Genomic DNA, 27,751 nt, shown 5'->3' with positions numbered 1-27,751 from the left:
TTAAAAAAAATGCCTCGATTACCAATTAGAATAGTCTAATGTAGGTTGTATTTTTTAAAGATATCATTGTTATTATTTCATTGACTTACCTTAATCTCATTTACTTCGCAGCATTGGGCAAGTCCGTCTATGTAGGTATCAACCTATCTTGACTTGCCCAAAGCTGCTGAAGATGATTCTTCCATCAAAGGCTCTACGGCCAAACAGTAATACTAAGCTGTGTTACAGTTTTAAGAGTGAATAAGCCTATATACAGGCTAAAGTGACAAAACATCCCAAAGTTGATAGTTCATTGGTGATATGAGGAATGATTACCATTTCTTACCGTACCAATGTCTATGGGCAGTGGTGACCACATACCATCATGTAACCAACTCTTTACATAAAAAATAACAGTAATCGAAACATATTTTTTATGGCATTGGTTAGCAGACGAGCAAATGGGCCACCTGATGGTAAGTGATCAACACCGCCCATGGACAATGGCGCTATAAGCAATATTAACAATTTCTTACATCACCTATGCGCCACCAACTTTGGGAACTAAGATGTTATGTCCCTTGTGTGATTATATTGTGATTATATATCTATTATTAAGTAAATTAAAAAGTATTTTCGCAGCCACAGCTAAATTCTTAATCAGAATATATTTTAAATACTAAATTCTAATTGTGTTACTTCAAAAAATATCTTCAAAAGTATCTTCAAAATAACCTTACCTACGTACCTGACGTTTTGATTTTATTTATAAATTTAAAGCAACAAAAACCATTTAAAGTTTTATAATACAACCTCTACCTCGTTGGTCTATTGGCTTTATATATAAAGTCACAGATCTGGATGTTCTAGTTTTAAGCCCCAGATCGGGCTGATTAAAAGGTATTGGGTTTGTCTGTCGAAAATTTTCCATAAAAGCGTCAATAGTGCAAATGTTTAAGGGCCGCCTAGCGATGTAAAAAGTTACAGATGATTCTGACCCTTGGGCAGTTCGTCCCCACTTCTAACACAAACTGTAAGCTTAAATAGAGTGGTAATGTAGGAGGGGTAAGTAATGTTAGTAGTTTCTTATAATACGGCATTGTCACTATTCTTTTTTTTTAAAGAAATCCCGTTGTCTGACTGTTGGAAGTGTGTACACTTGCCTCGGAGAGCACGTAAAGTCGTTAGTCATGCGCCTGAACTTATTTCAGCTGTGTTGAATTTGCCGTCTCATTGGTTTATAGAGAATAAGAGTAAAAATTATTTGACCAACTTTCAGTTTCAAAGAGTTGTTTTTTAATTTGTTAGAAAAAATATTATATTAGTTGCGTTAAAACTTTTAAACATATATAAATCCCTTCAAATCATGATCATGCAAACATGTTTTTTTTTCATTTGTGTTGATTTCATTAGCAAGTTTACATATAAAAAAAAATGTTATTGCTCTCTCCTGCTATTAATATCGATTAATCAATGTCCCAAGCGATGTTAAAGCGCTATTAAGTGATTTGTCAAAATTAAGAATTTTGACTTGGAGTTTTCGTTGGGGTCATTGACACGGGTCCCGTCCTATACATATAATACTAAGGTATAGTTTTGTTGAATCGATAATTTCAGTTTTTCAGTGAAATTAAATGTATTTTTTTTTTATTTTGTACTTAATTATGTCATCGTGAAAATGTGTTTTATATATAAATATGATAACATACTCAACTACATTGTACTAAAAAAAAAAAAAAATTTTATTTTGTAACTTTTATTGCGCGTGCATGTTATCGCCTATAATTGAGTTACCACATTTAGTCTTTATTTTGACAACTGAGTATTTTCAAATATTTGTGTACTTTGAAAGTGGTCATATAAATAATTTAATATAGTTATGATTTTCATCAAAATTATTACAAAAAAGTCAAACTAATCATCACACAATGTAGAGTCTCGATATAAAACAGCGAAAAAGACGATAAATATAATTTAATCAATAATTTTATTCACAATTTAAGTTACAATAATATAGAGAACTAAGTTTAATTTTTCTTAACAAACAATAGAACAGAACTAATCTTTATTAAATTGGCAATATTAAACTCTACCGTCTTGTACATTGCAATTAAGTTCTCATACTTAGATGCTACGTTTAAGCTGCTACTTATATAATAATAATGCTCAATCAAAGAAACCTTAAGCTGTGTTAATAAAGGCTTAATATAGAATACTAATTAATATTATTATTAATTTGATTGTTACGCTTTTACGTCTCAATTACTCAACCGATCGTCGTAAAATTTTGCAAAAAAACTTGTCAGGAGAACAAAAAAAGGCATAGAGTATCTTATACCCCCCTCCACCTAAATCGGAGTCGCAAACTAGTAATTAAAAAGTTTCACAAAATTAATGAATATAAGCTATACAACATCTGTACAACATTGTATTCAACGCCTTATGCGGCATAAATTTTTATTGACTGTTCCGAAACTCCTAATTTAAGGTTCATTCTTGATTAATTGCAAATTAAACTGCCCGCCGCGGTGGTTGCCCGTCCGATATAACTTTATTGAATTTCATACTCCGTGATTTATTGTCCGGATCGCGAATTTATTATCGGATAAGGTGTATCGATTACCTCCTTGAAAGTTGAACGGTAATTGCGAAAATGTTGGTGATGTTATATTTTTTAATTTTGAGACTTTTATAAGCCGTTGTTTGTGCCAGTGTAGCTATTATAAAGCCAAATATTGTAGACCTCATTATCGTTATATAAGAATACGTTTTTTATGTGTTTATACGTAGTTATAGTTAAATAAATTAAGTAACCTCATACAAACACACTCAAAAAGTTATCCAATAGATTAAATTAAGTTTAAAGTTGCCGCTAGTCCGGAAAGAAGTTTTCACCGAGGAGAATCGGCAAGATACACAGTTGTATTAGTACTGTAGAGGTAGCTTAGGAAGAAACTCGAATCTCACTTCTGAGCACGGGTCTGTAGGGATAACCCTACTAATAAGTAATAAGAAACTCGAATCTCAACGCAGAAAACGAGCGTGAAATTTCAAAATGTGACGTGTGACCTTGACTATTATAATATTATAAAAATATGGGATACACGTACCAAATAGCGTATCACTATAGGCCACGATACACCAGTAGCTGTAAGTATTGGGCAAAAATCATTTTGACATATAACTAACTAATCATTTCAAATAATGAAATAATATTATCAGGTGTAGCTGTAGCTTTGTTTTAAACTGTCTGATCTGTAAATAGGAAGTATGATATTATTCTACCGTCAAGAATTAATACTTGATTAAAGAGTGAGTGAGAAGAATTAATACTTGATTAAAGATTTTCTCACTGAAAATTCGTTGATTTTCGACGCCTTGACGTTATAGTTTCTACTACTTGTAGATTATATTCGAACTTCAGCCGTATTCGAATAAAGAAATATTTATGACGATAAAAACTACGCGATACGCGATAGCGAAAGTTATTATCTATGCTAATATTATAAATGCGAAAGTAAATGTCTATCTGACGTCTGTCTGTCTATCTCTCTGTTTCGTTCCACTAGAATAATGAAGCAAGAAGCAAGCTTGAACTCCAAAGAAGGACATAGGCTACGTTTTTATACCTAAAACCTACAATTGCTCCTCCTAACACGCAGGTAATGATGTAACGAAAATATAGTATAGTAAGTAATACCTCTTTTGTAATATAAAATATAAAAAGAGGAATTATATATTCACAAAAAAGTATTTCGTTTAATTATCAATTATAGTCTCTCCGTAATAGAATACGTTTCTTTGCGGTAAGATGGACTATAATAGCAACAACCGATTTAAACAAACACCTATTGTCTTCAGATTCATAATTGATTACACAAATATAATCTCTACCTTGCTTGTAATAAGTCACAAATTCGTACGAATCCATATCATATAATATCTTACATATCATTACTGTAGCGTATAAATCAAATAAGCGACATAATGAATTGAAACCGACCAATAACGAGCGGCAGTCATTAAATCAAATTTAAACAATAAAAGACAAGAGTGCCCTAGATCAGCATAGGTGTGCACGAATTAAGTCCGTACGGAATCGCTTTTATTACACTTCCCAGTAATAAATCTCATACGAATATCAACATAACTTATATGTCAATGTGTGTGTTTAAGGTCGGTTTTATTATGTCGCTGTATTAATAAAATAATGTCGAATAAGAATATTATATTTAATGAATTTTGTTTCGGATTTTACCAAGAAAACAGCCAATAACATCTCTATCGATATAGACGTTCATAATGAGTACAAGTTGCATATCGCTAATAATTCTGCTTTGGAAGTGATGTAATGGAAATTCTTTATAAATTTTTAATTTAAAAGTCTCTAATGTGTACTTTTTGCCTTGTTTTATTATCGATTCTAAGACGATACTGGCTGAAATATAGATCGGAGCGATTGTAATTTTGTCTTTAATTAAATGCATCGAAATAATTTATGCTAGATATACAGAGATATTCATGAAAATATTTTATAATTAAGCTTTAAATTATTATCAAATTTGATTCTTATCTGTACAACGCGTGTAATAAACTTTACCAGACCCTGTCTGCATATAACATATTCAGTATAACGTTTTATTTATCTAATTTGTTTGACAAATGTCTCTGACCATACAGCCTAGTCATGAATTTTTACTGATCATTTTGTTTAATAAACTTGTCGACTGTTTTCTAAAAATAAGTGTTTTTTTTTAAAAAAGAACGACATAGGCAAAGATCCTCCTTGTATTTTTCATTTATTATCTATATCTTATAATTTGATTTAGTTAAAGAAACAGAGTAGCCTAAATAAAATTGTCAGATGTTTAAATGTGTTTCGATTTATTGTTCATATAAAAATACAACCAATTACAATGTTATATAAGAAAGGAATTATTTATTTAATAAGGATGTTAATAAAAATGAAGATCTACATATTAACTTAACTACTGGCTATTATAACTCATATACATACATTTTTCTTATTTTTTTCCAAATTTTAAACCTTTGGATAAATTAAAATTAAATGTTATCCTTCGAATATTTGAAGTCTAAACTTATTCTTAATAATTCTTTATAAAATTCAAGCTATATATCCAAAAAATTCGTAAGAAAAATATTGATAAATATATTACATGTATAGATCCGAGTCCAACGAAATAAAAACATTAATTTCATAATAAAACAAATTTAAAAACATTTTATAAAATGCAGGTTCAATTTACGGACTTCCAGGTCGCTATTTTTTTATAATACCAATACACATTACCATTTTATCGTAATCTAAAAACAAATTAATTCTGTTTTAAAAATAAAGTGACACAGCGTTGATTGCTACATTTAATTTAAACATTAATCAGATTAATGGAGCGATGCTTCATAAAGGAGCGTGGAAATAGTTTTACCGAGATCGACAAACATTAATGGAAAACAAGAACGAAAAATAATACATTTATCAGAAACAAATATTGCAAATATATTTCACATTTCAAAAGCGAGGTAACATTCTGTTATCGGAAAATTAAAGGCGCGATTCACTAAACTTTTTCTTGTTTCGGTATTTGATTGATATTTATCAGATTTGTTCTCTAATCAAATTATCATGGTGGGCTTTTCAACAATACTCGGTCGGTTCGGGCTTGAAAATAAATGTAACTAACCCAAGGTTGGTGGCGCATTTTTGATGTAAGGAATTGTTAATATTTCTTATTTGGTTCAAATGTGTTTGTACTATGGTCCATTTACAGCATATTTTATTTAAAAAAAGTTCCACGTATCAATAATGATCAACCTCTGAAAGCCAATAAAGAAACAAAGTAATATCATCAGAATTTCGTTACTGAAAGCGAAAGAAAGCATTTCATAACCTTCTGAGGTACATGACTAAGATCAAAAGACAGATATTGAAAATCAGCTTCGAGTTGTAAAAACTTTATTATCATCACCATTGCAAGAAACATCACAAAGAGTCACAACTTAGACCAAACTGAATTTAATAGTTACGACGCTGCTGTCCTCCTGCCTGATTCCGACGAAGAGGGAAATTATCTATGAGGACTACGCAAGAGTGCAAAATATATTATACTGTACAAGTCTGTTCGGAAACATGAGAGCGCTCTTCATTTCCATACTCTCTTAATAACATGGGACTGCAAATCCGATTAGAGTAAAGCAGATGTAGGAAGGCCTTTACCTGGTTTCTAAGACACGGGAGTATAAGCTCTGACTCTGAGACAAATTTCTAACTCCTAGCTGATATTGAGAATGTTCTGACGCTAAAATACAGTGAAAATGTATACCGTCCTGACCTGAAACTTCAACCCAAGACCTCGGAATCTTAGGTCTTATAAATTACTAGAAATTTAGTCATAATAGATTTTGGTGCATTTTGATTATGTTATATTGAGTAATGATAATACATACCTAAATTATTGCCATGCTAATGTATATTAGCTAAGATTAATTGAAAACACTACCAAAATAATTACTTTTAAATTAGATAAAAGTTTGTATTAACAATACGATGAAAGAATATTATTGGTAAGCGGCACTTACATTTTGATTTATTGAGTCAGCATGAAGTATTTATTCAAAATCATAATAAAAAAAAAAATTAAACTATAAGATAATTTAGACGAAATTAAAATCCATTCAAAATATTAAGTATATGGGGCTTATCATAAAGTTTTGTTCTTGTATATTCACCTTAATGACAAATTTTAAATTTGGAATCACCGAAAAAAAAAAATTTTAGTTTTCTTTTTTCATAAAAAAAATATTTGAACAAAATTAAGCCGTTGGATATCTGTGAGATGTTTTTGTAATAGATGTGAGCAACGAAGTGTAGTACGTCTGCTGCTTGTCTAGTTCTATGTTTATAAGTTCTTGGGTGACGGGCAGACTAAGCGCGTATATTGTTCATTAACTCCTGACATTTTGTTTTGGCGCTCGGAACAAATGCGTGTGAATTGATGATCGGCCGACGAAAGATTCTTAGTATATTGTATTAATAAGAAATACCTCGATTTTTTATATAAATAAATTTTCATACTATTAAACTTTATTTTTTTAAAGAAACCTTTTTGTAGATGGATAGAAAGCTGACACTTTTTAATTTAAAATTGTACATATACTCTAAAAGGTCAAATAGTAATAAATAATATTAGTCATTAACATAGTATGAATTATAACAAAAAATCTAACACTTTAAATCGACGCCTATTAAGCAACTTATTGGTTCAACCTATTTTAAAATTTGAAAGCCACAAAAACTGACAGCAGAAAAGATGATCAGAGACAGGACAGATGATGATATTCAGTGGACAAGTGTGCACAATGCCCTACAGCCATATACAAAATTTGGTATACAAATGACACGGATAGTAATTTCCATCATCACAACGACCAACTGTTACTAAGAGTTAATTTAGAAATATAATTACCAGTAAAGTTTGACCTACTCATTGCCTAAAGCATTACCTAATGTTAATAACAAGAGATACGATCTCACTAAACGTATTATACTTAAATTTAAAATTCACGTTTATATTTGTAAGTAACCATCAATTCAGTTAACGTTATAATCAAGACTCCATAAAAAGGTGCTTAGCCTATAATTATGTATAAATGCAATTTTAATGCTTCGAGCAAATAAAAATCTTTGCCATTAAATACGATACGTGTTAAATGTCATTCGAAATTTAAAAATATATTATAGATTTATTTATTTAAAATGTATATTATATTTCATTGGAAATTGAAAAAGATTTTCTAAGAATTGTTTAATTTAATAAATTATATCACGAATTAAATACTTGTTTATAATTATTTAGATTAATAGATAACGTAAAGGAAATGCGTTTAAAATCGTTTCGTATTAAGTTCCCTGTTTTACGTTAAATAATTCGAGGATATTTCACAAAATTACTGGTTCGAATGATCTGATTTCTTAATATAAAATAATACCACATTGCTTTTTTTCATGCAATACACAACATAATCTTTACTTTAATCTAGTAAAAAGGCAATAACACGAGAGTATACCCCCGTATTCATAAATCTCGCTACGCAGCATCCTTGATGCAATCTAACCTCAATCACGTAGCAGCATGCTTTTCGAGAAATTCTCGACGCGCTAACAATTTAAACTATTTATAAGGGTGAGTGACACTATTATCTTCAACAGACTCACCACCAAGAGTCGGTGATGGGCGCAAGCAGCAGTAGGCAGGCGGCTATGAGGACCGGCCGCATTGCTCTCGGGACATCACTAGCCTACACCGAGGCCCTAACTGTGGCAGCACCTCATGCATTTATTATACCTCATGTATAATAACTAATCGAGTCATATACGATATTTCGATCTCGTACATAGAACGAATATCGTTCGATTTTCGATACGGTTCCGAAATTTCGCGGCGTTGCGTGCGTGGATCCCTGTCGGCGGGAGATCGCGGCGCGGACTGACGTTCACCTGTGCCCACCCCGCCGCATGCGCAGCGCAAAACGATTTTCGCGCTATTTTGGCTAATATTTAGCGGATTAGGCTTCGCGTGATTAGAAATACTAAGGTGGGGATACTGGCTCTCGTTGCGACCACACGCGTGGGCGATCTGATATACGGGTATGCGCTTTAGCGATTAATGAACGAGTTTTTGATAATCTAGTTTTGGGTATAATTAAATTCGTATCAAAACGTTGTTCTCTCGATATGACATCAATAAACTCTTGGAACATTAACAGATGCTTTTGGTTTTTATTTTTCGTTTCGTTTTTGTTTTATAAAACGGATATCTCACATATTTTTCTTATTATTAAGATATACACGCTGTATAATGTCATAATTTATACAGAAGAATAAAACGAAACTGAAAAATAAAATTTAGAATTCGAATTTAGAATAACAAAGATAGTTCTTCGAATGAAAGATCTTTGCTTATAGCAATCATGCGGGTTATAATTAACCGCTTTAATTATACTATCAGAAAAGCCTGGTAATTGTAAATTTGATCGACATTGTAAACAGCAGTTTAATTGGCTGCGTATTTTTTAACAAAATCGAATAGCTTCTAATACGAAACAGATCTAACACGATATCGGAGTGATGGACAAGGGATAGCATCTTCGTCTATTAATAGCGAAGTACAACACGTGCAAAACTAATTGTGTTAAACAAACAGTCTCCGTACTTACACCTGCTTCCCACCTACACCGTGAGACGTTAAATAGGAAGTAAGGAATCAAATCAGCTGTTAATTTACTAATCAGTATAGTTACTAGTTAATTTTGTTTCGCTTAAGTCAAATTAACTTCCATAATGATTATTGTAATAATAATGTAGAAATTAATAAAAACTCTACGTTTATATTAATTTCTATTATTTTTTTATCTATTATATTTAAATTATTATTATTATTTATTTAAATAGTTAATAAGTTGATTGATATGTTTCGTTTATTTCGTTAATTATTATTTTATTTTGAGTTATTTATAGATGAATAAACAAAATAAAAGCACTAAATATTCAGTACACGAACAAAAGTAAAACAATTTTCCTACAGAAACGTTTTATTTTAAAAGCGTTACAAAGTTATATTGTACTCAAATTGAACTGTGAAATTTTTTCCATCGTATCTAAAGAAGTTTTACTTAAAAAACTATTTTTAATAATTGAATTGATAAACAATTATGCCGTAATACCGTGTTCGAACATGAAGGGTGAATGAGCCAGTGTAGATAAAAATATTCACTTTGATCTCATGGTTGGCAGAGCTTTGGCAATGTATGAAATTGATATACTTTAAAATGCCAATAGCTAAAGTCAAATGCCATCATCATAATTACTAACCACTACAACCGATATAGTGTGGGAGACAAAATTGGGCAGAATACTAACTCGCCTGTGCTTCAATAACTAAAAAATTAAAAAAAAAAACATAACGTTATATTAAAGCGCTGTATTAAATTCGATACGTGTTCTTCCAATAATATTTATATGGATTGATAAATTATAAGTTTAACAAAATTATTAATATAAACGTCAGCTTTGGTGATCGAGTTTTTGGTGTCGGGTCCATATCCACATGGGTGTCGTGGTACCCAATCGGCTGTTATTAATACGTATTAATTGATACATCGAGTGCAAACGTCAGTAGTGTGCTGTTTCAGAAAAACGATGCCAAATTCGACAAGTGACTGTTCACCGGGATAAATTTTTTGCATACTTTTCGGTCAGTAATAATAAAAAAAGTATTGAATAGCCTTTTAACTACTTATAATATCATTTAAAGAATTCTTTTATCAGTTTCAAAACAAAACATTCGTTTACGTAAATTACGTAATTTTAAGATATGTAAGTGTAATAATATAAGTGAGTGGTCGTTTAGTTTAAATAAACTAATTTGGTGGTATTTTATGACAGATTCGCCCGAAACCAACTTCTTTTAGGGAATTCCACTGGTTGTTCGAGGGTTTCCATCACCGCTTGGCATTAGGGTGCTCACTTGCTTAATTGATAAGTGCGCTTATAAACATTCTTTATTCGAATTATGCGCAATTTCATTGTTAATTGGAAAACGAAATTATGTTTTCTTTATAATCGTGCCCGATATGATTTAAAGTGCTTGTACGGATTCGAACCAGCTACCTTCGGCTTAGGTCATATATACTGTCCACTATACCGTCAGATCAATACTTTATTTATACTTTTGACAATATAGATATTAAATTATAGTTTTTTTATTAAGAATAATTTAGGAAAACGTCTGAAAATTACTTACGTGTATTCAATTTCACTACACTAACTTTACATTAAGATTACCGAACGAAGCGATAGTTTGAAATGTGTAAAACCCGTTTAACTGATAAATTCCTTTATTACCCTATTAATGTCAAAAGCATTCTTAATTATAAACATTGTATATATTTATTGCCGCGGCACGCTTTCCTAAAGTTGTACGGATAATATTTTAGTAAGAACTGTTAGCTTTTATTTGAACATGTATTCGAAAGAATTTATAAATGTAATAAATATTTACTAATTATTTTACTTTCATTCTTAATTGCACAGATTTGATATAAATTTTAAATTCGATATTTAAAAAAAATTAAACGATAAAATTCCTGTTAAGTATGTAAGTTTTGCATTGTTACTTTATGAATCGGAGAGAGATATAAGTCACTTTTCCTGGAAAAATGCAGAGTTAGAGACGACATATATATGTAATTAACAATTAAAAACGGTATCACGTGTTTCTATCACATATTGTAAATGAAATACTTAAGGTATTCATTTATACTCAAGAGAATCGCTTAATTTTTTCATTTAATAATATTTCCTTAAACATATGTAATTCGCTGTTATTTTAGCGCTTCACAGCAACATAGAACCGTCTAGAAAAAGTCACATAGGAATTGTTGATTTCATTTGTTGAGAAATAAAAAAAATATATGGATATGACGTGTATATTATGTATGAGCCGAGATGGCCCAGTTAACCACTGGAACGCGTGCATCTTAACCGATGATTTCGGGTTCAAACCTAGGCAGGCACCACTGAAATTTCATGTGCTTAATTTGTGTTTATAATTCATCTCGTGCTCGGCGGTGAAGGAAAACATCGTGAGGAAAACTGCATGTGTCTAATTTCAACGAAATTCTGCCACATGTGTATTCCGTCAACCCGCATTGGAGCAGCGAGGATGGAATATGCTCCAAACCTTCTCCTCAAAGGGAGAGGAGGCCTTTATCCTAGCAATGGGACATTTACGGGCTGCTAATGTATGTATGTATGTGTATATTTGACTATCAACAAATACTATACATCCAACACTATCAACAATTGACGAATGCAGAGGTTGAAATTGCTTTGAAGATTGTCAAACGCACATTTTAAATATCGTTCGGCACATTGCCTTGTGAGAAGTGTAGTTCCGGGAGTAAATTCTAAATATATAAACATACTAGCTTCCGCCTGCAGCTTCGTCCACTTGGAAGTGATTATGTTAAGCCTATATGTTTATGCAAGGTATATGCTATGTCCATTACAAATATGAAAACGGAAAATGTATATAACTTCACATTTATAATACTATTAGGTTTATAGTAATATTTAAAACAAATTTGTTGTACTATTTTTTTTTTTTAAATTGTGTTGATTCTCCGTTTTAAATTCCTATTCACCCCCTGTTTAATCTTAAAGCTTGTACTAGGAGTTGAGATGAAAATAATCAAGTTCGAACCTGCTACTTTCTACATCGCTAAACCATTACACTGTTATGTAACTGTTGATGACATTCTGAAAAATTTAAAACAGTTGCAAACACAGATATTGCCAACTATGTCAGTGCAAACGCGCCATTAGCGGGAATCCATTACGAAATGCCAACTGTTTACAATATAACTTTCAAAAGAATATTCAGCTCGTCTTTATGAAACATCAAAGTATTCATAACGATTGTTTGAAAAGTATTCGACAAAGGATGTTATCAAATAAAACAATATCTCGTTCTGACAGAAGTGCTTTCATGTTTGAGCTCCAGGTGATAATAAACAGCTGTTTTCTAGATACTTCATAAAGCTTTTTGAGATCACGTTTACTTTGAGGTTACATAATAATCTTAGATCATATTATAGATTCATAGGTTAAATAAAAGTAACATTCTGGAATTCTCCCACAACTGGGCTAATGTTTAAATGAAATTTCAGTAGAGCATGCCTGGGTTTAAACCCTCAATTCTCTGTTAAATGTTTTATAACATCAACCACTGGACCGTCTCAGCTCATACTGTTTTTATGTAAAATATATTTAACTGTTTTTTAGAATTTTCACATAATATCTTATTTAATAACGACCTCAGTTAGGACTATAATAGTAATTTATAGTTTTCAATTCTAACTGGTTGTTTTTTTTTCGTTGGATTGATTACTATCCAATTGGCAGTTATGGTTATGGGTCAGTTATGGGTTATTTCAATTATATAGTTAAAAAAATATAACCATACTGTTTATTTCCCGTGTAGCTTGAGACGTCATTGTAAATGTATTTATTTAAATTGTTCCAATATCAACCAGATTTATGACCTTTGAAAATCTGTTACGACGTATAACGAGTTGATATATCCAATTACAATAATCTATTATCTGTAACTACGAATATACATTTCTCAAAATGATATCGATAAAAATTTAAATCGATTTAAAATCGATCTTATATTTTTTTCAAGCAAGCATAAACCTTCACATAATACCGACGGCACTTGTCAAGACAAACTAAATAGCCCACTTGCTAGCCCTAGAATGCAAAGGGCCAACACTCCCGCGCAAACAAAACAAACCGAGTGCTCTTGAGTTAAAACGATTCCGATGTCGAACTTAACGCTCAACGTTTTTTGCTTCTCAACCGTAAAACTAACTAATCGAATGATCGGCATTCGTATCGATGTTTGATGGTCAGTTTTACGAGACATCGATATGTTGAAGGGTATCGGTAGTTAAGGAAATTATGTAAACGATTATATATTTATGTTTTTATATTATAATGGCTTAATTAAGGTAACGACCCAAATTACAGACAGTTTAGGAACAAGCGATGGTCTTGTAGAATTGCTCATTACATTATAAACATTCAAATTAATGGTATGATATAGGAATATAGGTATATTTAAAAAAAAAAAAAACGTTTTAATAATTACATGCTATATAATTCTTCGCTGATTCTTAATTTGAAACGAATAATTGTTCCGGATTTTGGATTTAAGCCTTCGTCAAATTACATTAAAAATATCTATAGTTTACACGTCGATTAAAAAGCAATAACTCCATAATGCCCCACTTAAAGTTAACAGTTACATATATATCAAAGTGATCTATCATCATAAAAATTAAATTTACGATTTCAAAAGAATTTTTATTAATTTTTTTATATGAATTGTATCTTAACAACTGTTCGTTCAGGAATCCGATACCAATTAATAGAAGCTCACTTAACAAGATATATCATACAAATCAATTAAAGTAATGCAAAGAATTCATTCACCTTTGAATATTTCATGTCAACATTCTCTATGATATCGAAAATACCTCGGAGGTCCATAAATAGTGTTGCCTCTGATAATCTATCCGATAAAATTTAGATAAAAGTTCGTTTAATTTGATTTTCCGTATATTAACAAGGATTTACTAAAAAAAAGTTGATTAAAAATGTTGAAATAAATTATATAACTGTGTACTGTTTAACGGAGATGGAATTTCTAAAATGACAACAAAGTTGAATCATTGATCGACTTTAAATATTATTAACAATTTATTAATCTAATAATAATTATTATTAATATTATCTTTAAGGAAATATATATGATATTTACAACTCCCGACTTTTATTTCATAATATTTATATATATTGTTTTGATATCAATTTTATTTTTCGTACTATAGTTTTTTTTTTTCTAGAAATTTTGAACAGTTATACAAATTATAATTGGAGGTTTACAATATATAAGATCTATTATGTAAATAAAGACATGAAATATCCATCCTTGTAAATGAAGAAGTACGATTATAAAACAACATTATCGATAAACGAGTTAGTGTAATAGGCACATCACTGATCTTATCGCGTCATCGATTAAAACATTTTGATTAGCTTTCAACTTACGAGCAATGTCATAATCTGTAATCTAAACCAAACGTCTTAAACGCCATTACGGTTAATAAAACAACCTGTCGTTTTGACCCGACGCAGGTTTTAGAAATTAAATTCCATACATTAAACGCTTAATATGGTACTAGATAGATGTAATACAATGAGACATGATGCCACCCCAGTCAAGTGACTGTGCAGGAATAAGTCGATAATGATCTTAGATTTCAATGTCGATATCTGCGATAGCGGACACTCGACATCCCTATTGAAATCGTGAGCTTGACGAAAAACCTAATGAATTGTGACTTATAATGACGCAAGTAGAAAGGATATTGACTGCGGATAGTTTAATGGACGAACAGTTGAGATAGTATCGAATATTTTAACGTTAGAGTTATTTATACGTAATATTGATCCTCGTGAATCGCTATAGCTCAGTGGGTAAAATGCGTCTAACCTAACTGGTAAGGTCAGAAGTTGATATTCGGGCAAGAGTTTTTAAATTTGATGTTTGTCGCCACGTCAAAGGCTTGCTTCATACCAAAATTCATTAATTGAATTCGGTCATTGATTTTGTTGTGAAAGAGAAAGAGACAAACGGATAGAGTTTATTACATTTATAATATTAGTAAAGATTGTATTCAAATAATGCTTTACAGTCGAGTAAATCCTTGTGATTAAACTTACATTTGTATGACTAAATTTGAGAATTTATATATATTTCAGCTTGTTAAACCACGGTGATTCAATACGCGTTAGTGGAAATACGTAAAGGATATTTCTTTCAGAGCCGCGCATAAGTTTATGAACCTATAATCGGCCAAGTTCCATGTGTTCTTTGTTGTGATATATTAGGTAACAATATGTATACATTTTTATTTAATTGTTTATTTATTTTAATATAACGATGGATTTTAACGTTTGTTAAGAAAATTAACAGCCGCACGCGACTTAACTCGCGTGTGTAAGATAGCCTTAGCACATATAAGGTAGCCTATGTGTAATTCGGGCTATAAGTTATCTCTATATTAAGAGAGTAATATACAGTCAGACATACAAACTTTAACATTTATAATAGTATAAGGATGTGATAATGAGGCCGAGGGAAAGTTAAATACATGTTTTATGAGAAAATGTGCGATTATTATCTTACATAGGTACTTCTTTATAAAGCGGAAAAACTTTGCTTGTGGCTACAACCGATGGGAATGAAGCATTACAATTTAACGTAAAACAACACGAAACAGCAGCTTATTAGATAAAAGTACAAGTTTAAAAATTACAAATACACTCTTTTATATATCGAAATCATTAACGTGCATGTGTGAATTTTCATATACCTATATTATTTTTTTATGTGTGTGTAGCATAAAACACCAAAATTTACAATTAAAACGTGCGTGTGTGAAATTGTATGTAGGTACCTATATTATTTTTTAATGTGTGTGTGTAGCATAAAACACCAATTAACATTAAGTTATTTTAAAGTGAGTCTATATTTTTATGAAAATTATAGAGTTGTAACATTATAGTCAGAGCATAATACTGAGACTCGATACCCGAGCAAAAAATTAATTCCATCTGTCATAGGAGAATCCATTACGAATTCATCTTGCATGATGTCTTACTTGCTTTTTCTTTTATAAACCAAATAAGGGCCATTAAAAGAAAAGATACAGAGTAATTGATATAGTATCATGATATTGTACGTTCATGAAGTATATTCTCAGCAAGATGATTGTGAGAAAAACTGCAACGCGATACGTGTCGAAGTATTAAGGTGTGGTCAGACGGAGGTAAAAACGCCAGGAAAACGGGACGCAACTGGCACTTTCGCTTTCAGCATTTAATTGGGTTTCCTATAATTTTCATTACATAAATAAACATACAGATGTATTTGGTCGTTAATTTTGTGTTTTTTTTTATGATATCGGTGGGCACAGGAGCAAATGGGCCACCTGATGATAAGTGTTAACCACAGCCCATATACAATGGCGCTGTAAGAAATATTATCCTTACATCACCAATGCGCCACAAACCTTGGTAACTAAAATGATATGTTCCTTGTGCCTGTAGTTACACTGGCTCACTCATCATTAAAAATGTAACACATCAGTATTAAGAATGTCTGTTTGGCGGTAGTATATCTGATGAGTGGCGGGCTTACACAAAGCCCTACCAACAAGAATTTTAAATAATAATTTAAATTTAGAAAAAAAGGAACTATTTTTCCCTTTCGCTTAACTTCACAAGCCATTGCCAACTCCCGCATCCGGTGTACCGTATTTTATACTTTTCCTAATCATAAGCTTTGTTTCTAGATGAGTCCAAAACAAGTTAAATGTTAATAATAGATTCGCGGTCGAAAATGATGTTATTCGTACTAGTTTAAACACGTCCATACATGCTTGCAAATTGAATCAGCGAGCGATAACGTTTTTTGTGTTCCGCGAAAGGTATTAATTTCATTTTACTTTTCGTAAATTTTCAAATATGGAATAATTTTCTTGAATGTTTACTTGAGTATAAAAGTGCGAGTAAAATTCACATAACTATTACGTTCATAAGTTTGAGTTATGGTGTGATAATTAGTTACGTCGTGTTTCCTGAGCATTACAATCCGGCAATATTCAAGGCAGATGTGAATTGGTATATTTAAGGAAAGCGTGTTCCATTTTATTATTGCAATACAAAATTCACCATCAGCTACGGTAACGAAAACGCGTCGATATAGACAAAAAGTACGATAAAAGAAAGCAATGTTTTATACATAATTTATATACTTTTTAAAAAATAAATCGCAATAATAACGGAGTCAAAGTGAAAAAGCGGCGTCAAATCAATTGTTTTTGTGATTTGAACGGATTGTGGAAATAATTAGTGCCTTTTGAAAAATGTCCATTTGTAACGGGTGATAAATGTTTACGAGTTATTGTTCTTTGATGGTGCGAAAGTTGTTTGTGGATAGTCCCGTATTTTTAATACACTGGACTCAATTAAAATAATATAAATCAACTTATCCCGATATAAAGAGTGTTTAGTATCATTGTTTTTAGACAAAGTTTTTATGTAGGTATACATCGTATCAACTAAACTTTTCAGTTGTGTTTTTAAAGTGGAAAATGAAAGTGTACAATATTTTTATTTATTTAGTTTGACGACTTAAAGACTTAATAAAAAATAAAATATAACTAAAATATTGCATTTGTTGTGTATGTAATTTCAAAGGATTTAACTTAAGACTGTTACGATTGTTGTTCAGGGAAGATAGCTTCAAAAGTGGAAGGGGTCATTGACATAACGATTTAATAAAAAATAAATATTATCAAACATAAAAAGGTCATTGGTGATATTTATCGTTTTTCAAACTGTTACTGTCATATGTGCGAAGACTAGACGTTCTAGATTGTGACTAAAGTTGGCTCATTTGGTCCAGACGGATACACAAATGCATTTTATTCGTCCCACAGGTTTTATTATATATTTTCTCGAGTTTCAATACGATGTCTTCGATCAAAATTCATGTTCTCTAGCAACTGAATTAATTTGCCATCAACTTTAATCATTTACAAATCCATCTGTCCTCAATGATTCCTGTAATATTATATTTCAATTAAGCGTATCCAGTTTATGCTTACGTTCGGAATGTTTAAAAGCTGTTCAGTCACAAACTTCAAACAGTAATTTCATAATAACATAATATTTTATTAGCTCCAGTTCGCGGTGAAATGAGTTACTTAATTAGTTGTATTTAAACAATGGTGTTAAAGCGAGTTGATTACGCGAGGTTATTTAATAAAACCAAGAAAGACTGGTCACCTTAAACGCTCGCGCAGTGAAATATGAGCAAACGTTTTTTTTTTATTTGTTATAAAGAAATCAAGCTTTTAAACTCGCTGTCATATTAGACATAGTGGTATACTTTGCAGCCGTCATATAAGAAGTTTCATGCTATATTTTGTATGATCTCCGTGGTATTATGACCAAAAGAGAGAATTTTCTGACAAATTGAAAGTCTTCAAAATATTTCGATTATCCTTAAAAAAAACTTTTTTAAAATTATTTTATATTTTTTATTGTGTAGTTAGGCTGACAGGAAAAAGGGTTACCTGATGGTAAATAGTCATCACTGCCCTAGACCCTGCCACTGTAAGAAACATTAATCATTACCAATATCGCAAATGTGGCACCAACCTTGGTAGCTAAGATATTATATCCTTTGACGCTATAGTTACACTAAATCACTAATACTTCAAACCGAAACACAAGAATCCTAAGAATTGCTGTTTCGTGGTGGAATTGTTGATGAATGGATGATTCCTACCCAAACGCATTTAAATAAATTTTTCATCAAGTAATTCATTATCATTATAAATCCGTTAAAGGTAAGCTAAACAAATATTTGGTGACAAGTACCGAGAAATGATCAGGATAAACTTATTTACATATAAAATTATTTATTTTTGGAAACTTATGTTACGGCTATTTCTTATTATCTTAATCACACAAACCGTGCAACACTATATTTTTCACTATTAACACTTTAATTTGGGGACGACGTTGATTTTAATTATAATTTAAAGACACTTACTAATTTTATGTTTTAATTATTTATTTGCCAGCACACCTTTCTTGCGCGGTATTTTGCAAACAAATGGCTGGTTTTTCGACTATTATTATAAGTTCAATTTCGAGTCAAAATAAAAACCTTATTATTATTCAAAATAAATATTTTTATCTAAACGGAAAGAATCAACCGAGATACTAAAATATTTGCAGAATATATTTTTGTGATTTATTAAAACAATGAAATATTTAAGGTCGGTATCACTTACAACTAAAGTTATATTATAGTTTAGATGAATTACTAATATAAAAGTATTAAAAAAAGACTTGCTTTATATATATATATATAAATATATATATATATAAAGCAAGCAATTATAGCAATTATATTTATTATTTTTTAATTATAAGCAATTATATATATTTATATGTATATGTCAACGCTATTACAACTTTATAATAAAAGACTATTTCTGATAAGCATTCCCCGATAAACGATAAATAAATTTCCTCTATTTAAGCTTAAAACTTCAAAACGATTGACAAAGAGTTTGCAATGAATAGAAATGTCTCAAAAGTTTCCTTCAATTAATAGCCATGTTATTTTTATTTATCACAATAAACAGGCAAACTAGCAAATATGCCATTTGATTATATGTCACCGCGACCCCCAGACATTGGCACTATAAATACTGACCATTCTTTACGTCGTTAGAGCGCCACCAACTTTAGGAACGAATTATGTATTTGTGAATGTAGTTACACTGGCACATTCATCTTTCAAACTGTAGCATAATAATACCGAATATTTCTTTATTGTCAGTAGAATATTCTGCCAATAAAGATGAGATTTAATAGATACCAGACGAGCTTCTGTACCAGAAAAAAGATTGCTTCAGATATAACGTTTGTTAACTTTAATTTTATAATATTATTATTGTATACGTACATGGATCGATATATATATATATCGTTTTCTACAATGAGTCACATTTGAGAAAATATGCCAAAATGTATTTGCCTAATTTGTTAAGTTCCCATAGTTATGCTGGAATGTTCGGAGGCATTTTTGGCGCTTGTAAGCGGTTTGATTCCCATGTCAACCTACCGCGATCACACTTGAAATACGATTGGTATTTTGTCAAGATAAATGAGTAAGTGCCTTTGTTTATAACATTGATGACTAGTAAAAATTTGAACAATGAATATATCATATTAAAAAATCCATAATATTTAAGGTTAAATTAAGTAAGTATAAGAATTAAAACAAAAATTAATTGATGAAGGGAAAATTTTATCGGTATCAAAATTATTTTTTTATAAAATATTATGTAGGTATTTACTAATTACACAGTTTTAAAAGCATTAATTAAAAGGCAAACTTCTAAGTTCAAACTACTATTGACCTCTAGCGAAAAGTTGGTTTGAAATTTCTTATTGTCTATAGAATATAAAAAGAAACTTATATGTGTAGAAAAATTAAAATTAATTAAAAGCATATACAGTAAAAAGTACATGCACTGCCCGGGAATCGAACCCGGGTCGCAAGAATGGGAATCTTGCATGATACCACTACACCAGCAGTGCTACGAACTCTCTGATGAAAATAATTTATAGGGTGATAAAAGGATAAGTAACATTTAAAACTATGTTTTTATCGAGTACCTACAAAGGATTACATTCTTATTATTTTATTTTCGCTCTTTTGTAATAGCTTCTATGCTAAAGTCGCATAACTTCTGAAGTCCAGAGTAAGTTGAACCACGTTTTGGAATAAACTTAAAGGTGACAGAGATCATATTAGTTGTGACATCCAGAGTATGTTGAACCACTTTTTGGAATAAACTTAAAGGTGAGAAAGGTCATAATTAGTTGTAGGTGTCAAATATTTTTACAAACGATGATTTGTTCAAATATGCGTGCATAGCCCAATCGAAAATAATAAGGAATAGACATAAATACTCAAAGGAGTCTCAGAGTCAATATTAATGACCACATTATAATACTTATACCTTTGTCAAAACTATTTTCCTAGTCATTTCTCCAGCAAGGAGCCGAGATGACCCAATGGTTAACACACGAGAATCTGGACCAAAGATTGGGAATTCAAAGCATCTACCATAACATGTTTGTATGTACCTGATTAATAAAAACATCGTGGAGAAACCTGTCTGGGAATATATCGGATGATATTCTATTACATGTTTCTACCAACACGTTAAAGCATCGTGATGTATTGCCCAACAAAACTCCTTAAATAATGGAGACAAATTAACAAACTGGTAATTATCTATTCTATTGGGTCAGTGATTTTGAAAAAACAACTTTTACTTGGTGGCAGGACTTTGTGCAAGCCCATCTGGGTAGGTACCCACTCATCAGGTATTCTATCACCGAACAGTAATACTTAGTAGTGTTGTATTCGGTTTGAAGGGTGAGTGAGCCAGTGTAACTACAGGCACAAGGGATATAACGTCTTAGCTCCCAAGGTTGGTGGCGCATCGGTGTAATGCAAGGAATGGTTGTTATTTCGTATAGCGTCAATGTCTATAGGCTGGGGAGACCACTTGCCATCAGGTTACATACGTAAAAAAAACTTTTTTTCTAAATTTCAATAATGTACCTTACAAGAATAACACGGGGAATTAGCTTAGATTATAAAACAAAGAAAAATGTAGCATGTGGAGCATGATAGTGAGGCAACATAAGCGAATATAAAATCAAAAGCGACTGCGAATTACTGAAAAAATACGCTTGAAGTAAAACATTTAAAAATAACTTTTGCTTATATGTGTACCGTTTACATATTACTTATAATCATACGTTTAGATCATATGCTAATATTATAGTATGTTTAGAATATATAATATATACAAACGAGTTTAGAACTGCGTACCTACCTCAATATTCCAACTAAAACTCCACCTGCACCACGATGGACCGAAACTGTACCGGACGCTTACACGTAAACACTGATCGGCGTGAGCGCAATAAAAACGCTGTAAAATTTTGATGTTTCTATTCAAAGTCATCCATTTCACTCGCACGCAAAGAAATACGTATCCTCGTCTCGCTCTTCCACCTGAGAATGGCTCCGATTATTATCAATGCACTTTACATAAAGCAGAAGTTTCCAAGTCTGACATTAATGTGATTTTGAAAGTAAATCGTATAGGTTTAGTGGCTGATAAGTGGCAACCGAATGAGGTGTCAAGTGATAAAATTAATAAATGGGGCTAGATTTCATCAGACGTTTCACGACGCTTAAAGTTTTTTTTTTATTTATTAAATAGGGATACAATATGTAGTCTATTTATTTATTGATTTATTAATTATTATTTAAGGCACAACAACTACAAATTCTAAGTAATGTGTGTAACATAAATTAAAACTATATGAATATATTTATAGGTATGCAAAATAGTTACAGAAAGACCATATTCGTTACATTTTTTTAACTTAATATAATAATTATTGGAATAGTTTTGAAACATCGATAATGTAAACAATATTCTTCTTTTTATTTTCTTCTATGTTCAAATAAAACTATTTTATATGGAAACTTTACCAACGAACCTGTGACAAGACGAAGTACATTTGACAGACAGTTCAAAATTATTTCGAACTTCGCTTTCCTCAAAATTTTTCTATACGATACGGCAGTTGTGTTTCTACAAAACAAATGGAAAATTTCTTTGAGACTTTGTCTCGGCCTACACAGGTACAGGCATAAGTCCGTACCATATATCATAAAAATAGTTATTAATAAATTGATATATGTATATATATATAAATATATATCAGTCTCTCAAATCAAAGTTAATCAATCCATTGTATAAACATTTACTTTGTTTTATTTTATTTCCATTCACGAATCCTTTTTATTAGACTTGGAAAAATAAATATAGCGATATCAATAGAAGCTATTTCGAGTTTGCGCGAGCTACTGTCTATATGCACGCGCTTAAATGCGCAAACAGGTTTCTATAAGTAGGTAAACGCGGAACGTGCGTGTAACCGGACATTTAATGTGGTGTCACACTAAAATCATGTTTATCTAATATATGAATAAAAAAGGTGATGAAATAGGCCTAACGACGATAAATGGTCCACTTTGTCCATAAACAGCGATAGTACCTAATCGTAATTTATGTGCACAAAATAGGAAATCAAATCGCTACTACAAGTGAAAAGTTCGTATGAAAATATTATATATTCTTTACAGCAGATTATTATATATTGGGTAGACGGACAGGAAGATGAGCCACCTGATGGTAAATCGTCATCACCGCTACCGCTGTAGACATTGATGCTGTAAGAGGATATTTACCATCATCAGTACGCCATTAAACTTGAGAACTAAGACGTTATGCCTTTAGCCTGCAAACCGAAACATATCAATACGAAGTAGAGCAGTTGTTTAGCGATAGGAAAATGAATACCTAGATAAGATATTACAATGCTCTGAAATCAATAAAATAGTATGTACCTACTGCCAAAAACAGATTCATTTGGTTTATGTTTTACTGGTATTGATATTCTATAATTTGTTGCTTTCATGGTATTTTTTTTAAATTATAAATTATTATGCTAAAACATATTTAATACAGTAACATTCAACAATATTCGACGAAATTTAGATATAGTTAGGGTGCGATCATTGGACTATCCCAAAATCTCGGGAGCATTATTAAAGTCATTCGTTACGTCAAAATACTGGGCTCATGACTCAAACCAGATTTACAAATTAAGGCATTACTGTGCCATGTAAGCCAAAATGACATAAGTTATATTATTTATCTTGACCGAATATTGCGGGTTCAAATCCGAACAAACACCATTGAGTGTTCACGTGATTTTCGAAAATCAACATCGCGTTTCTGCTATTAATCTTTTGACAGAAAATTCCTATAATTTCTAAATGACCAGACCCTGACTGACTTAACCTGACCCGAACCCAGGACCTTGAAATCTGCAATCATATAAGCCAGCCAATAGAAAATCGAAACGGTTAAATTCAAAAGGGCCAAAACTATAACACACTTTAAATTATTTACTTAAGATGTCTTCCTTAGCTTCTATGTCTTCTTACCAAAATTATCTCGTATCTTAAAATAATACATAATTAATTGAATTATAATACCTGTTCCCTCGAAAACCTTTTCTTTGTGATAGTTTCAATTAGCGATTTACTCGATACGGTCTGCAACATCGGATGTTCAGTGCTTCACACGGTCCTAATGACCCGGAGATGTTATCATTACCAATTTCATCGGAATGTGAGCTCAAGAATCGATTTAATTTCCCTCTTAATGTATAGCTAATAGCCTTAAACTGGTGGCTAAAATCGCGCAAAACTTTTTTGTGTATATTTTTTTATAAGACCATGTAAGATTTCCTATATTAATGCGATATCTTTATTATTTTATTCGCAGTAGATAAATGGTAGACACTATTTCCTAAATTACTGATAATTATGTTTAATTTTGAAGTATTTTATGTTAAATTATTTAAATTCTTATTAACAGTTATTTAATCTTTGATCGAGGTGTGATTAAATACTTGTTTTTAATTAGTGATAATTATACAAATTAATTAACACACCGCGTTTTTATAACGTTATAGAAACTTGTAAAATATTATGAGAACATAATTATTTTATTGGAAAAAAATAATTGTTCGTAAGTAACTATGTTTTATTTACGGTAGCGGCATTTTAGGGCGGTCTTAGATTCAGTGTGAAATTATATTAAATTAGTCATCAATGTCTGTAGGCTTGATGATTAGTCATTTCAGGGGCTTTCAGATATGAATAATGAATTTTATTGATGATTCATTTATGCTTTTTGGAAATTTTAATTGTGCCACAGAAAAAAATATTTAATAGTGCCCGGATCTCGATGTGCGTCATTTGCAATTTTTTACACAGTATGTATGTTGTTAAGCCGCTTTCATACTGACAAATATAAGTTTATTCATTTGCACTACATAGCGTATAAACGCTTACTTCAGTGTAACGTAACAGTGTGCTGGTAACAGATTCTTTAATTTCTGCTCTGGGCGTCATTTGTACCAACAATTTGTCACTTTATCGCAATTGAATCGGAAGGTAATCGTTGCTGTTTAGCCTTTTTCCTATTCTCCTATAACAGCGATACAGTTGCGGTTCGGTCGAAGCATGATCGAAATATAATCGGGATCGTATCGTAATTGATTTAAATAAGTAGAACTTGATATATAATATATTTAATTTTAACGTCGCTAGTGTATTATGAAAATGGATTGATAATATTTGCAAAAAAATCGATATCACTACATAATATGCAATAAAATGAATATCAAATATTTTATTAATGTTTTATTTTTTGCTATAGACCTTGATTTTTTTTGTATATGTATTTTGGCAAGTATATATATAGTGTAGGCATTTCAGATATTAAGAGACACAGGATCAAGATCTAATTAACTTATTTAATATTTATTATTATCGAACGTACTAAATAAACTTCAACCACGATAAGCTCGATCATTGTAATGAGTGTAAAGTGTGGCTGTGTGTTAGATACGATTAACCAGCCAAATGTGAACCTAGATTAAGCGTTATTCGTGACCACGTCAAAAGACGTCAAGAACCCATAAATGTTGGCTTTATTTTGTTTCAGTAATAAAGACTAAAGAGTATGTAGAAACGAGGGGCAAGGCAAGACAGACGAAAAACCTGTGCTTTATTTGCGTATGCGTATGTACGACTTCATATGTAGGTACTCTCCTCAGTCGGATTTAAATGTTTGGAGGCCCTAGACCAACAGAGACGTGGACTCCCTAATAAGAATATGGTAATTTCAATCAGTAAGCTAATTTATTTACTTGTAACAGTAATTTTTATAACAGTAATTAGTAACATTATTATAATTATTTGCCTATATCTAGATATTTGATAACTGTTGCTTATATTTGTTTCTCGTCGGAATCTCTGTAGTGGGGCCCCTTTCATGTGGAGGCCACATAAGAGGGGCCAAGGCAATTGCTCCGGTTGCCCTCCCCTAAATCCAGCCTTGACTCTTTAAGCCATAACTGAATCCAGTAAAAGCTCGTTTATTTTATAGCAAACAACCTATACGTGTTCCACTGCAGGCCTCCTCTCTCTTTGTGGAGAATACTTGGAGCTCATTCCACAACGCTGCTTGAATGCGGGCTTGCGAATAAACATATGAAAGAATTCCATAGAATTATGGTTTCCGTCACCGCGGAGCACGAGATGAATTATAAACACAAATTAATCAACTAATGTACAGCGGTGCTTGTATGGGTTTGAACCTCCAATTAGAGGTTAAGATGCACGTGTTCTAACCACTGGGCCATCTTGGCTCTTCATTTTATAAATGTTATCATTGTTTAACCAAAGACCTAACCACCAACAAAACAGAACCACAACAAAAACCGTTCACAACAAAAGGAATTCATAGACCATCCAATGACTCATCTAATTCTCATCCTAAGACGAAAATAAAATAAAATTAATTACATAAGCGCGTAGCAAAACCTTCAATAACCTTATAATATGTAATCTCGAGAAAAAGAATAGCTACTCACTTGAGATGAGACGCTCTGAGATGGGACGATTCTCACGGCCAAATAGACATGATTATTAATAACGCACCTCTCGAAGGAGGGGCGATTGACACATTAATTTACCAACAATAATCGATAGCATTACAGAATAAAGGATTTTGAACCGTATTCCCTTTAAATACAACTCAATGATACGTAAAGATAAGTTTGTGCATATAACCGATAGTATCTGGAGCGTTCTCTGAGATCGCTCTCGTCATCGACGTTGAGACAAAGTGATTTTGACGCGTCATAATGTATATTTGCGTATCATTGCCGATATTTTTTTATTCATTGGAAAATTGTTTAACAAGTGTTTTTTTTATTAATAATATTTAAGTTAATAATACATTGTATTTTTTTTTAATAAGCAATAATTCATAGTCCACATAAAGTTGTGAAAATAAATTAATAGCATGTCTAAGGACATTTGAAATTCGAATACATAACTCAATTTTTTTTTTATTTTGTGCCTTATGGTTTTAGTTTCAAGCAATTAAAAGTTGATACGAGAAACAGCACGAGAGAGGCACTAAATGTCCAAGAATAAATATATTACCTTCAACAATGGAATTTATTGCACTAAATATAATATTATCTAGTAATAAATCCAATCGCTACATGTTAAAACACCTTACTTTGTTATTTGGTTACGATATGGCACGATAAAGCACCTTCGAAAGGGCCAAGCCACGCCCCGGCACGCCCAACGCCCCCGTATTCGATTGCCTAATTTCCCGCTTTTTCAATTTCAAATTCCGAACTGCGATTGTAGAAATTTCTGGACGCTAAAATTCCATACGAAGTATGGCTGTATACTTCAGAGATAACTGCGTTCCATTGCAATGTTCTTGGCGAGTCGATCTTATTTCAAAAAAAAAAAAATATCTTACATCAAGCGATACAAAACCA

General features: G+C 31.4%; 1 protein-coding gene and 1 non-coding gene across 2 annotated transcripts in view; both read right to left on the bottom strand.

Moving 5' to 3' along the window:
- LOC125077169 (protein Wnt-6) overlaps positions 1–8,475 on the bottom strand; it is a 40,696-nt gene extending 32,221 nt beyond the window's left edge. The window contains exon 1 of the mRNA XM_047689002.1: positions 8,213–8,475. Within this exon, the coding sequence (XP_047544958.1) occupies positions 8,213–8,274 (62 nt within the window). The 5' untranslated portion in view covers positions 8,275–8,475. The remainder of the gene's footprint in view (positions 1–8,212) is intronic.
- A 12,269-nt stretch (positions 8,476–20,744) lies between these two features.
- On the bottom strand, positions 20,745–20,815 carry Trnag-ccc. Its single transcript has one exon. It is a non-coding gene; the product is annotated as a tRNA-Gly (tRNA).
- Positions 20,816–27,751: the final 6,936 nt, after the last annotated feature.

Source organism: Vanessa atalanta, chromosome 3, assembly GCF_905147765.1.
Source record: "Vanessa atalanta chromosome 3, ilVanAtal1.2, whole genome shotgun sequence".
Lineage (NCBI taxonomy): Eukaryota > Metazoa > Arthropoda > Insecta > Lepidoptera > Nymphalidae > Vanessa > Vanessa atalanta.
The sequence above is the reverse complement of the archived record's forward strand: the minus strand, read 5'-3'. Positions and strand labels throughout refer to the sequence as shown.